Source organism: Epinephelus fuscoguttatus, linkage group LG18, assembly GCF_011397635.1.
Source record: "Epinephelus fuscoguttatus linkage group LG18, E.fuscoguttatus.final_Chr_v1".
NCBI lineage: Eukaryota > Metazoa > Chordata > Actinopteri > Perciformes > Serranidae > Epinephelus > Epinephelus fuscoguttatus.
The window spans coordinates 28143876-28157696 of NC_064769.1; the positions used below are offsets into that span (position 1 = coordinate 28143876).

Consider the following 13821-nt stretch of genomic DNA (forward strand, 5'->3'; position numbering starts at 1 on the left):
TCAAAATCACTCAGTGAAAATTATATACGAAATCCAAGTTATGATACATTAAAGCCATGATTCTGACTTAAAATTACTTAGAATATTGACCTGAGCATCTCATAATTTTGTTTTAAGTCAAAATATCAACCTTCTCTCTAATAGTTTGACTATCTCAATAAAATGTGACTCATATCTTTCAATCTTATTTTTAAAAAAAAAAACAAAAACTGAATCTCTCATTTCGAAAGATTACAAACATTTAAACTTGGTATTTCACAAGTAATGTGCTTAATAACAAATTTTGAAGTATACCATACTTGAGTATTTCCATTTTCTGGTGCTTTATACTTATACTCTTCTCCATCTTAGAGACAAAAATTTTATTTTTACTCCTCTACATTTATTTGATAGCTTTAGTTACTTCACAGATTCTGATAATTAATACAAAAAAGTAATAAATTATGGTGTATTAATATAGTTTAAGCTGCCCAACAAATGAGCTTCACCTTTACCAGCTGCAACATTAAAGTGATGAACACGATAAGTATATTTTTACTTAAAGTATATTTTGATGTGTATGTTTTTGCATTTTACTCACTTACACACTTGAATGCAGGACTTTTGCTTGTAACAGAGTATTTCTGCACTGCAGTAATATTAATTTAACCTAAGTAATAGATCCAAGTATTTCTTCCACCACTGGTATTTCATGATTATTATGATTGAACTTAAAGTCCAAATTTTAATTTATAATGTCAGTTTAGTGTCTCACAATTTTAACTAAGCTGTTTTACCAAGAAGTATTTCAATGTTAATCATTTAAAACTTGAAACTCCAAACTTTCTGAGCCTTTTTTTCTGCTGCTCCAGCTTCCTTTTCATTCATCTTCACATCTTTAACCAGTGAACCAGGAACCATGTTATGAACTACAGCTCAGTATACAAGTAGAGAGGATTCATTGTTAAAAATAAAAAGACTGACAACACATGAAAGCAAAAAGAGAAACATCAAACAACAGACAGGAAGGATATGATTATGTATCATATGGTTTTTATTGTTGGTGGGATTACATCAAAAAGATAAAACAGATTAGATACGTCATCCGTAATCATTTTTGATAGATGTGAGATTTCAGTGACATCAAATGGCTGGTCTCCATTTTCAAGTGGTTTTCAGTGAGGTCCACACAGTCCCAGCAGGATGGTCTCATAATGTCCTTTAGTCTCCCTCTGTGGAACAGAGACAAAGAGTTGTTCAGCTGATATACCCAGATATTATACTGTCTTTGTTTCTGTACTGAATGAGTGAAAACAGAACATGAAGGCAGCCATTCAGGAAAAAATCAAAAAGTACCAGTATGTGCTCCTGTAGGCTGATGCCAAACATGGCCCTGTACTCCTGCACAATCTTCTTCAGATCGATCTCAGAGCGGCTCACCAGCACCCTGATGAGTGTGTCCTCACATGTGCCGTGGCCCTGTGAGAACGGAGCAGAGGAGTCATTGCTGAACGGGTAGAGAGCATGCAAATCACCTCCCCCTGCAGGTTTACTACACACTGTGTGTTCTTATTCAATATTTGTATAATGTCAAGGTATAGTTATGTAGCATTACTACATACTAAATCTGACTGATTGTACAAACAATCACTTCAGTTTAAGGTCAATGGTATAAGAGTTAGGGGGATTTAGTGGCATCTAGTGGAGAGGATTGCAGATTGCAACCAGCTGAAACTTCTCCCGGTTAGAATTTCCTTAAAAGTTCTTTGTTCAGGAGGTTTATACCAGAAGTCAAATCATCCACAGAGGTCTCTTGCTCTCCAAAACAAACAGACACAGTGATTTAAACTGGTCTGTTTGTTTCTCTGATGCTGTTTGGCTTGTCAGAAACAGGCCATGAGCCTTGCACTTACTAATCTGTGCTCACATTTTTTCTCTGAAAACTTACAATCCAGGGGCCGTATTCACAAAGCTTCCTAGCGCTAAGAGTTGCTCCTTGTGACGAAATTATAAGAAAGTTCTTAGAGTTGTGACGTTTTCTTAGAATTTCCCCTTAAAGTTAAGAGTAGGTCCACGTAAAGACAAAAGCTATTTACAGAGCATCTTAGACCTCAAAAGAGCTCCTGAGGTGAAAAACTATTTAGAGCAGGGAGGAGGACTTTTCAGAGGTTTAAGAGTTTCTTATCCTGCAGGCTTACAATGGGTGTGTCTCTGACAATCACTCACATCTGTTAAAATAATACATCATTCCTAACAATGGGGTCAACCACACCTGCTCACTAAGGTAAATCTTAGTTCAGAGCTGCTCTGAGAACTTTCCTAAATTACTCCTAAGCTAGGACTCCTTACCAAAAGTTTTTAGTCTAAGTTAGAAGCTCTCTGAGAGTGTTCTCAGAATGTTTGTGAATACAGCCCCTGATGTTCAGGAGGGTTTTAGCAGGAGCCAAATTCTCTGCAGAGGTCTCTTCCTCTCCAAAATAAATGGGCCTGGTGTTTTAAACCGGTTAAAACACTGAAAGCAGTTTCACATTAAAAAAATCAATGTTTTTCCAACGCTCCCATGGCAGAGGATGGCCGACACGTAGCTTAAACGGACCTATCTAGAGCCAGTTTGGTTTGTCTGTTCTGTGACACCACAGAAACATGGTGGTGCAACACGGCAATCCCAGTAGAAGCTCATTCTAAGCTAACAAAAACACAACAATTCTTATTTTCAGGTGATGATCCACTAAAGAAAACATGCTAAAAATATTCAATTTCTGCCAAAATATCCCCCGAAACCCTACACACTGGACCTTTACGCAGTATTTTGCAGAGGCTGACAATTTTTAAGTGACCAGAGCTCCAAATACTGACATTTGAGGGTCAGCTGGAAAACAAGGATTCATTTACAAGCTCAATGCTGATCAGTAAAGTCAGTTTTTGCATGTTATTTTAATGCGCATGCAGCAAATTATGACAGACGTGTTCATTCTTGTCCCATTTCAAACAAATTTTCGAGGCAGGCATTTGAAAGAAAGACTCAAATGTGATAATTAAGAAATCCATGGCCATCTGGGACTCTGAGTGAGAAGGACAAATAGTGCAGTTACCCAAAAACTAAAACTAAATTGCATTTGTTAGCAAGATTACAAGCAATCTAAACCATGTTAGTGGGTAAGGATTATTCTAAATTACATAAGCAAAACAGAAAAGGAAAACTTCACTCAGCAGAAAAGTCTGTGGTATCATCACACACACATACACACATACATACACACATGTGCACTCTGACATATGGTAAGAAAGAGAACACACCTCCATCGCCTTATGGAGCTTCTCAGCGAAGAAAGCCGGTGTGTTCCAGGCACATTTCACTAAACATCAAAGAGACACACAAACATTCCTACTGAAAATATGCACCGTCCAGATGTTGCTGCGTCTCACAGCTCACACTTATTTGCTTTCATGATATTGTGCGTTCAGGTTCAAGTCATCCAGACAAGGTTTTAGACGCCCCCTGATCTCATGGGGTGTGAGGTCATGATGCACCACATGCTGGAGGCTAGAATATATAGATAGTAATATTGGGAATGGGTCTATCTAGTGCACTCACTCTTCACTTCTTATGTATGCATTTAAAGGGACAGTTCACCTCCAAACCAAAAATACATATTTCCCTCTTACCCGTAGAGCTATTGATCAGATTAGTTTGTTTTGGTGTGAGTTGCAGAGTGCTGGAGATATTGGCTGTATTTTGGGGTAAACTGTCCCTTTAAGGTGCAGTACCTTTGCTCTGGTTCTTTATGGATGCCCTCTCTCTGGACACCACATGTTGCAAGACTGAGACTTAACAGTGAAGCTATGTTGATGTATGTTTTGGAGAGTTCAGCCCTTTTGGTAAATCCATCTGTCCAGCTGCTTCTTAAGCACGACAACGTCAGTCAGATCATCCACCCACCCCTCTGTAGATTCCCCTTAAATTAAGTGTGGAAATTCAGTGTGTTTTTGTCGCTCATTTTGTCACTGTTTCTATTGTTGACTCTTATATGGATTAACATCCCAGCCTGAACTTTTCTTAACCGCTCCTCCGTATAAACATCAGTCAAGCAACACCATAGTCAACACTTAGCTGTGACAAAATACGTGTTTAAAATCCATGAAAACTATTTAAATGTGCAACAATCATGATTATAGTTTGGAAAAAACATCCTGAGTTATCATTTATTAGAGGATTAACACTAAGTAGCTCAACTAATCTGCGTCATTAAGACTGTGTGGGTGTGCTTTGATCAGGTTTGATTGACAGCGGCCTGGCAGCATTAGCCAACAGCCCACTACTGTTATATATAGGCTATCATATATTCATAAATGCTGATTCATGCACTGATTTTGCCACTTTAAAACCAGTGAGAAAAACACAGAGGGAAACACAAATGCAGGAATCTTTCTTGTGAAATAACCAAATATATGCAGGACCCCACTGCTCACAGTGAGAAGCTGATTTTCAGGGTCTTTCAAATTTGTTCTGAAAACTCAGTCCAATCCTAACAAGAGAACTTATTCACTAAAAGTAAACCAAATCTGATCAAATCATGAAAGTGATGAAGAAACCCTCCTTACCAATGTCAATGAGACAGTCTTCGATGTCTCCACTCAGCTCCAACTGCAGGGCTTTGGGTAACTTAACGTCACTGGTTGCAGCGTAGTGATGGAACGCTGACAGGTAAAAAGACAAACAACAGGTTTTTATGGGTTAAACTTGCCAGACAGAAAGCAAATGTCTCTCTAAAAAGTTCTTGTAGTCGAGGTATGCGACTATTGCATTTATCCCAAGCATTTTTGGAATTTAGAAAACAGCCTCAGCTGGTTTGAAAGCCTCTTTAGACACGAGCTGCCAGAACTCACACTCTAAATGAATACTGAGCTGAAGTATTAAATACGAAGAGGAATTTTGCAATTACTGTAAACACCTAAGAGGCTGTAACTGTACATAACTGCAATTCTTAAATAAAATACATGGCCATCACACATGAAGCATATTTTGGAGTTTGTTTTTAGACGTGTCATTTGCTGCTTTATTCAACTTGTCATCTAAAGTGTGCAGCACAAAGACATGGAGCATCGTCACTTTCAGAGTATGTGCTCTTTCACACATACACCAATTTTCCAAAACAGTTTACTTTATTTAGAACATTTAACATTTTAATTTATATTATTTATTTATTCATTATATTTTTACTTTATATAGTAGGGCATATAAAGATTTTTTCTATTTTTATTTCAATTATTTTTATTTTATTTTATTTTATTTATTTATTCATTATATTTTTACTTTATATACTAGGGCATATTAAGATTTTGTTTTATTTTTATTTCAATTATTTTTATTTTATTTTATTTTATTAATTTATTCATTATGTTTTTACTTTATAGACTATGGCATATTAAGATTTTGTTTTATTTTTATTTCAATTATTTTTATTTTATTTTATATTATTTATTTATTCATTATATTTTTACTTTATATACTAGGGCATATAAAGATTAATTCTATTTTTATTTCAATTATTTTTATTTTGTTTTATTAATTTATTCATTATATTTTTACTTTATATACTAGGGCATATTAAGATTTTTTTTGAAATTTTTATTTCAATTATTTTTATTTTATTTTATTTTATTTTATTTTATTTTATCTTATTTTATTTATTTATTCATTATATTTTTACTTTATATACCAGGGCATATTTAGATTATTTCTATTTTTATTTCAATTATTTTTATTTTGTTTTATTAATTTATTCATTATATTTTTACTTTATATACTAGGGCATATTAAGGTTTTTGTATTATTTTATTTTATTTTATTTTATTTTATTTTAAGTCTTGTTGTTTTAGGATTGTAGTACTCATGTTCCATCCAGGGTGGGGTAGGGAAGAGGGAGACTTTAAAGACTGGAGGGACTAAAAACAGTCCTTTGTTGGGCAGCTGATTAATGTCATAATATACATCCAGTATTACAAATATATGTAGAGGCTGATAATTTGTTGTTATACTCACCTCCAGTATTAAAAAGATAAAAATTTGATCACAAAGAAGAAAGACTATGTGTGGTTCAATAAACCCTCTCTATTACCTCATCCAGAGTACAGCTGTTTTTAATTTTTCTTCACATGAGCTCACAGACGACTTCATGAATGATGAAGATATAGTTTAATCAAAAATTATTTGAATAATCAGGCTGACTTTGCTCCGTATTGTTCCCACAGTGCTGGGTGTGTTCAACTTGACACCTGCAGAGTGTGGTTCCACCTGTTTTTCCAGCTGTGTGTTTGTGTGTGTTTTCTCTTTGAAATGGAGGATTGGCTGATTCAGCTCTGATGAGTCAAACGTAACAGGTACAGCATTCACACATTTCAAGCACTCACTCCTAGAGAGCTGCGGGCCGCTGCGCGTGGTCAGGATGTCGATGATGGTGGAAACATCGATTCCATCGGGATGCTCAGCAGCTTCAAACAGAACCTACAGGAACATAACAACAACATGTCATTACCAGTTTATATTGAAGACTTTTACATCAGTATACAGGATAACTCTGACAATACTCTAAATGTTTCTTATTGTCAGCAACTGATCCTACAAAGTATTTTCTGCGTATCCAAAGCCTGACATAAGCCCACCAGTGAGCCACAGTGTTGTACTGGGTGACATGTTCCTTCAAAGGTCAGGGCCAGAAGAAAAGGTCACCTGCCAAGATGCAGACCATTGTTTGAGGCCAACAAGAAGCAAAACTGGTTGTGTTTTAGCGAGTCATTGCTGCATCTTTCCACCTTTTTTTCCACCAAACATTATCACTTTTTAGCAACCTGTCACTGAGTCTCCAGCCGGGATAGTGCAACCAAAATCATGTGTTCAGAGCCAAAACATAATCTTTTACTCACCTTAACCAAGGGTTTTTGTGCTTAAACATAACCACACATTGTGCTGTTGAAATGTTAAGTTTCTACATATTCCCTACATAATAAATTAAAAATGTACCAGTCGTGGTTTGCAGAAACGTACAATGCCAACACTAATTCTGTGTTGTCCTTCATTACCATGAACACACACGCTGTAGTTTATCTTTGACTCAATCACACATAGATCATCCTGCTGCTGCAAATACTCACTTGAGCACCAAATCTGTATCAATCCCCCACTGGAAATAGTCCCCAACAAATGCATTGTTCACTCCTGTTTGAGTGACGTTTGATTAAAAACTACAGTGCCCAGCTGTTTAAGGAAATTATAGAGCCTTTTGTTCAAATTTAACTATGAACTTGTGAACCAAATTTAATATTTCTGTGTTCATTTGGTGCCAATGGGCTTGGGGCTTCCTCAGTAGAAAAAAATTTACTATGCAAGATTTTCTCACCAAAACAATGACTCGTAAAATCTCTCTCAATCATCACTGATAACCCATTAGAAGTGTATTTATCTGCAGAGACTTGCTGTACTGGGGATGTTCTGGGGCATGATGTAGCCCCTGGCCCATAACAGCACATAGTTAAGGTTAGGGCTTAAGAAAAAGGTAGCAGTAGCAGCAGCAGCACGAGGAAGCTGTTAAAATCGGGGACACAGTGCCAGGAAAATGCAAATATAGCGAGGTTAAACAGCCAAGAGACAGAACGCGTTCCAAAGCAAGAGTGAATCTGGCGGTGGCTGTAACTTTCACTGCTGAGCACTGAACAAGACCATAGGAATAAAGAGCAATGCATGTTAGCTTAGTTAGCCTGCTAAAATATTAGCTTTACCCATTACAACAAATGTAAAGTTCCTACAATAGTATAGTAGCTTGCAGTGCACATACAAGCAGTGTAAGGAGGGCCCAGGTTTAAATGTTGTGTTAACAAGTTGTGACGACCCCTACACTCCACTAGGTGTGCGCGTCAAGGCAGAGGGTCTTCATTTAACTCTTTGTAAACTTGTCTCGTCTCCTATCCTTGTTGCAGCCTAAGAGCCAGGTTGTTACAAAGTAGTACCTGATAATTCCTGCATAGTATACCTTTAAGAAAAACACTCAGTGACGTCAGGCTTATCATTTATACGTAGATTTTTTTATTTTACCTTTGCGTCTCTTTCGGCCAGATCCGTGTCGACTTCCGTGTTCTCATCTTTGTTTGCTTTCAACATGGCCAGAAGAGCCGTGGTGAAATCAGAGCTGGTCTCATACTTGATAATGTCCTCCAGCTCTGTTTCGTACTCTGGGGGACAAACATAACAGACTTTACAGTAAGACAATGGACCACAGTATGACTGCAGTGCTTAGAGCTGTTGTTTAGAGGTTTACAGTCCTCATTACAGGGTGATTACAGTGCTGCACTGTCTGGGAATTCAGTGCTGTTCTGCTGCTGTGTGCACCGGAGACACGACAGAGTGTCTGGTAAACATCCTAAGATGTTGTGTAAAATGTGAAGACCTTTCAGGAGGTCAGAGCTCAACATGTTCACCAACAAATAAATAACAGACTAACTGCACTGTATCGGGTCAAACCTTGTTTGAAGACCCGCTTGATCTCTCGAATCTCTTCGTTTGTTCTCGTTGCCAGAATCTCCGTCAGGACGTCTTCATTTGTGCCCCAGCCCTGTTGGAATAAAGCAAATGCAGGGAGTGACCAAATCTAACACATTAAAGGGTAACATTTGTTCTTCTTCTTTCAAAATACTCTTCCATTATAACAGGAAATGTGCTGTTTACATACATCTCTTTCAAAATAAACACACTACGTCGGTACAACACCGCAATTTGACTTTTTTTTTTTCCTCCAACAACTAACGCACATGGTTGGGTTTGGGAAAAAAGAACAAGGTTTGGCTTTATAATCGTACAGGACGCGAACAACGCTCTCTTGGACGAAAGTTGATGTTTGGTGGGCCCATCCCTCACACCTTCCGCCCACCCCACTTGGACTTTCAGCACCTTAACTTTCATTCCTATCCCGCCACGTTTGCGCCTGACATCGCCAAACGCCATTAAACTAGAGCGGCAACTGGCCGTGTAAGGACGGCTTTCTTCATCAGTGTCTGATGCTGCAAGTCACTGCCCAATCACCAGATTTTGACCAGGTTGTCAGCTCAAAGTCCACTGTTTCTTTGATTTTGTTAATGTAGAGAAGAGGACCCAGCTATAAAAATCTCTGAATGGAAGAGAGACATGTAGATGAAAACTAGAATTACTGCCTTGTGGTTATATGCCTCTGTGAACCAGTCAAGTTGCAGTCACAGTTTACATCCATGTCTGTCTAGAGTCATATGTAGCCACGACAGTAAACAAATCTTTAAATATAGGTGTGAAATTTTGTCATAATTAGTTAATGAGTTATGGCCAAAAACATATTTTGTGAGGTCACAATTACCTTGACCTTTGACCTTTGGCCACCAAATTCTAATTAGATCATCCTTGAGTCCAAGTGGACGTTTGTGCCAAATTTTGAGGAAATCCCTGAAGGTGCTCCTGAGATATTATGTTCAAAAGAATGGGACAGACGAACAACCCGAAAATATGTTGCCTACCGCAAAATATTATATAAAATATTACTAACCTTGGACAGGCCCTGCTGGCCGGACAAACCAGTGACATGAAGAGTAACATGTGGAAATCATTTTCTCTGATATTTACCTTTGTGGCCTTCCTGAGCAGGTAGGCGTCAAACTGTGCGGGCGTCATCAGCAGAGCCAGAGAGATGTCCTCTAAATCTGACCTGAGAACCGACTTCAGACCGTCTTCCAGCCGCTGTAACACACAGAGAGCAGCCACACAAAGAGATGAGGTACTGCTGATCATAATCAAGCATTTCAAAATGACTGCTGCAGAAAATTAAAACCATTATGTGAGTATTTTTTATCTGCTTAAGTGCCTGTTAGGACCCAGCTTGTTATGGGAATTTTTGGATACCATTGTGAAGGTACTGTCTAATAATAGCACCTTTAACTCAGAGCAGTGGATCTGGATTTAATGACTCGTTGCTCATTTGTGTTGCAAATCCGTCGTAGCTCAAAGCACTTTACATAGTGAGGTCAGAGGAGGATTGTCAGACTTGTTTCTGTATTTCACCAGGCTTGTGTTCACCTTGTAGCTGATTTATAATCATTTGACTGTACTCGACTCTGTCTTAATGAGAAATGATGATGAGAAACTCACCTTTCCAGTGGACGCCTCATAAACTACTTTGATCTTCTGTCTCTGCTCGTTGCATCTCTTCACAAGGACAGCAGCGATCACGTCCTCGTCCACCTCTGAAAGGGACAAGTCGTAGTTTAGCCTACAGTCTTTAAAGTGCTTATAGCCTTTAGATCAGAAATGTGCAGTGTTGAAAGAAGATCTATGACTCCTAAGTACATTAAAATGATGAAAACCAGAGGGGTAGCTTGACTTGCATGCAGATCAAAATGGCGTTCAATCAGGTTTTTCCACATTTTCATGGAGGAAACATCAACCATATTTTAAAGGAATCCCTCAGCCTCCAAATGACCATTTGTATGTAAATTTCTTACCTTGTGTCACGCTGACTTCATGAAGAAAACTGTTTTTCTCACATACCTCCATGTTGAACAATGAATCCAAACAGCAAAACTATAACAAAACATATGTTTACAAATGCTCACAAAACTCGTGCAGTTTAATCCAAGTCTCATTGATCCAGTAATATGCTCAGTACTTCCCAAACAGACAATCCTGTCCAACAGGGAACTGAAATTAAGACGAAACTCATCACTCCAACTGACAAAAACAGTAATTTTGCCTCGCTGAACACAGGAGCTGCTGGTCTACCACTGCCTCGATTGGTAGTTTGCTTAAAAAACAAAGTCACACAAATACAACATAACTCATCAAGGCAGCAGTAGACCAACCAAGCGGGTGCCATTCGGACGATGGTGCTTGGGTAGTGACTTCCATGTCAGACACTGATGAAAAAAGCCGTCCTTTTAGGTCAGCATCATACAGGCTGGGCGCCAGTAGGCATCAGGGGAAATGCAGCGGGACAAAAACGTAAGTGACGGGGCGAAAAGTCCAAGTAGGGCAGGTGGAAAGCAAGGGGTGGTAGATGGGTCCAACAATCACCAGCTTTCACCCAGGAGGCCGGTATTTGCTTCCTGTATGAATGTAAAGCCAAACCCTGTTTTTTTTTCTAGACCTAACCACATTTGTGTGTCTAAATGTAACTATGTGTGTTTGTTGTTGAAGGTAAAAAAAAAACATAAATTTGCAGTGTTGTACTTACGTAGTACATTAATTTTGAATGAGACTACGCAAACTGTAAATTTCCTGTGAAAACGGAGGTGTATTTTGAAAAGACGCAATGCATGTAACAGGCTGCAACGTCAACAACCAACGCACCCAGGCTAATTTGCACATCATATGTTGATGTGGAAAATCCACGACCAAGCAGCGATATGTGACGAGGTCAGAGTGAGAATGTGTTGGACCAACAGCTCCTGTGTTCAGCGAGTTAAAATTACTGATTTCGTCAGTGGAGTCTGGCTTTTTCATTCCCTGGAAAATGTCTGTCTGTTTAGAAAGTACTGAGCAAATGACTTGATAAATGAGGCTTGGATTAAACTGCACAAGTTGTGTGATGTTTTAATATAGATTTGACTCCAATTATCAAGAACATTCTTTGTTTTTGGATTCTTTGTTTGCCAGAGGCATGAGAGAAAAACAAAGTTCTCTTAACTACTTCAAAGTAACATGGGGTGAGTAACTGATATACAAATGATTATTTGAGAGTGACGTATTCCTTTAAGTATTGCTGAGTTCTTCAACTTTAAACTGCACATCATCTGCAAAGAATGACCCAGCCCTACAAGCATGAGAACTTTCTTAAGATAACATGAGTGAGCACACGCACCTTTACTGTCAATGGCGCTCTGAAGAGTGGACGCATCACTGCTGGCGTTGAAGTTCGGATACGGGGCGACTGTTCCATAAAACTTAGGTTTCACCTTCCCCTTCACCTGTAACAAAAACCAGAAATACAAGTTTTACTACCTCTGGCTGCTGCAAGCCACCAGAAACTCAAAGCTGTGGACGATTTACAGTTTTAAATATGATTTTTGATTTGTTCCAGTTTCATCACAGGGCGGAGTGACAGGAAGGATGGAGGAGAGAACGGTAAGGTGCAGAGCTGAAGGTTGACAGAGCTACAGACAGCTGTCAGTAGGCCATTAACAGGTGTATTCTCCTCATGACTAATTGTTTCTAGGTGGTCTGATACTCACTACGACGGTGTCATCATCTCTGTCTTTGTCACGAATGATATCTTTGAAGAATTTCTTGAAGACGGACATGTTTACTTGGATGGAAAGTTATAACTAGATCCACAAACCTGTCGCTGTAGAGGCAAGAAAGGAAACAATAAAGACAAATTATGAATTTAAAGTTGATTTAAATGTTTATACATACTTTAAACATATTAAAAAAACTCACCTGTGCTACTGCAGATGGTCTTCACGCTCCAGTTCGTAGCTCTCAGGTGTCAGTCGCAGTATTTACCTCACCCTGCAGTGTCTCCACCCATCACTGTGCAGATGGTTTTCAGACAGGTTTATTTTCACCTGCACCAGAGGATCAGCCAATCGTCTGCCACCTCTCAGAGACTGCATTCCTGCGAGGTGACACCCAGAGGTTCGGGTGCCTCTGACAGGTTGGGTGACTCCTCTGCACAGACTTGTATTGTAATTTGTAAGAGCTTCACCCTTTAATCAAACAACTTATCATTTACACTGGCATCGAGGGAACGGTAACAACTGAGATGAAGTTGGCTGTAGTTTGTGTTTTTAAAGGAGCTGGTGAAGTAAACAAAAATAAATACTGAGCTGAGACTCCACATTGTGGTTTTTACACAATTACATGACTGAACCTGATGTTCTGCATTTTTCTCTGGTTGATTCTGCTAAAGGGAAACACGCCAACATCTGTGTAAATGCCTCTAGAAGTAGTTGTAATCACATTACATCTACTAACCACAACAATTATGTCATTACTTGTGTTAGTGTGCATGTCAGGTGACGTTAAAGAGTAGCGCAAAGGTAATGTAACAAATTACTTTGTACAGGGAGTAAATAAGTAAAGCAATGCATTACTTTTTTTGCTATGTAACAAGTAATGTGTAATACATTACTTGTTGTAAGTAAGACCCCAACACTGTTAGGGAGTACTCCTGTATAACCTCCTGAGACCCTGCGTCCTCATGAGGACATCACATTTTGGTTTTACATGACCTTCTACCTAACTCAGACCTGTTGTCCTCGTTCGTTGACACTTTGTTGTGCCATCTAGTGGTAGTAAGAGCACAATACACTAATCCATGTAAAAACAAGATGGCAGCCATCTCTGCCAAGTCAGTCTCCTGACACAAAGGTGGACAAGGTCCAAAACCTGATCACATTTTAATTTCAACAAATTATTATTCCAGTCCAGCGTCATCTTTTTGAGTCTTGTATAGAGTCCATTCTTCCCATTTTCTTTCTCTTTGTGCTTCTTGTTGTCTCACTATGTGTGTCAGCTTCTCCATTAAAAAAATCTCTTCCACAGTTGTCAGCCAATGGTCCTTTGTTGGTGGTGTTTCTTTAACCCAGTTCCTAGAGAGTAGAGCTTTGTTGATTGCTACTAGCAATATTTTGCTCGAATATCACTGGCAATAACAATTTACTCAGAAAATTTGGAAATACCAAGTTTTCAAGAAATCCACTCAGGTTTTAAAAGGACAAAAGTGGAAAAAATGGTGTGGAAATTAAAAAAAAAAAAAAAAAAGAAGAAGAAGAAAATATTTATGGTTCTGCTGAGTTGATTTTGGTCCTTTTTCAACCTCTCATTGTGAG

General features: G+C 38.5%; 1 protein-coding gene across 1 annotated transcript; it reads right to left on the reverse strand.

Annotated features, from left to right (window-relative positions):
• Positions 1 to 1015: 1015 nt before the first annotated feature.
• Positions 1016 to 12529, reverse strand: LOC125905920 (annexin A1-like). Its single transcript, XM_049604237.1, has 12 exons — positions 12428 to 12529; positions 12220 to 12332; positions 11850 to 11955; positions 10142 to 10236; positions 9620 to 9733; positions 8495 to 8585; positions 8069 to 8205; positions 6391 to 6484; positions 4582 to 4677; positions 3277 to 3335; positions 1336 to 1458; positions 1016 to 1211 (listed from the first exon to the last, which is right to left on the reverse strand). The coding sequence occupies exons 2-12, from the start codon at positions 12286 to 12288 to the stop codon at positions 1155 to 1157; spliced, it is 1041 nt and encodes a 346-aa protein (XP_049460194.1). The 5' UTR covers positions 12289 to 12332; positions 12428 to 12529; the 3' UTR covers positions 1016 to 1154.
• Between the last annotated feature and the right edge of the window lie 1292 nt (positions 12530 to 13821).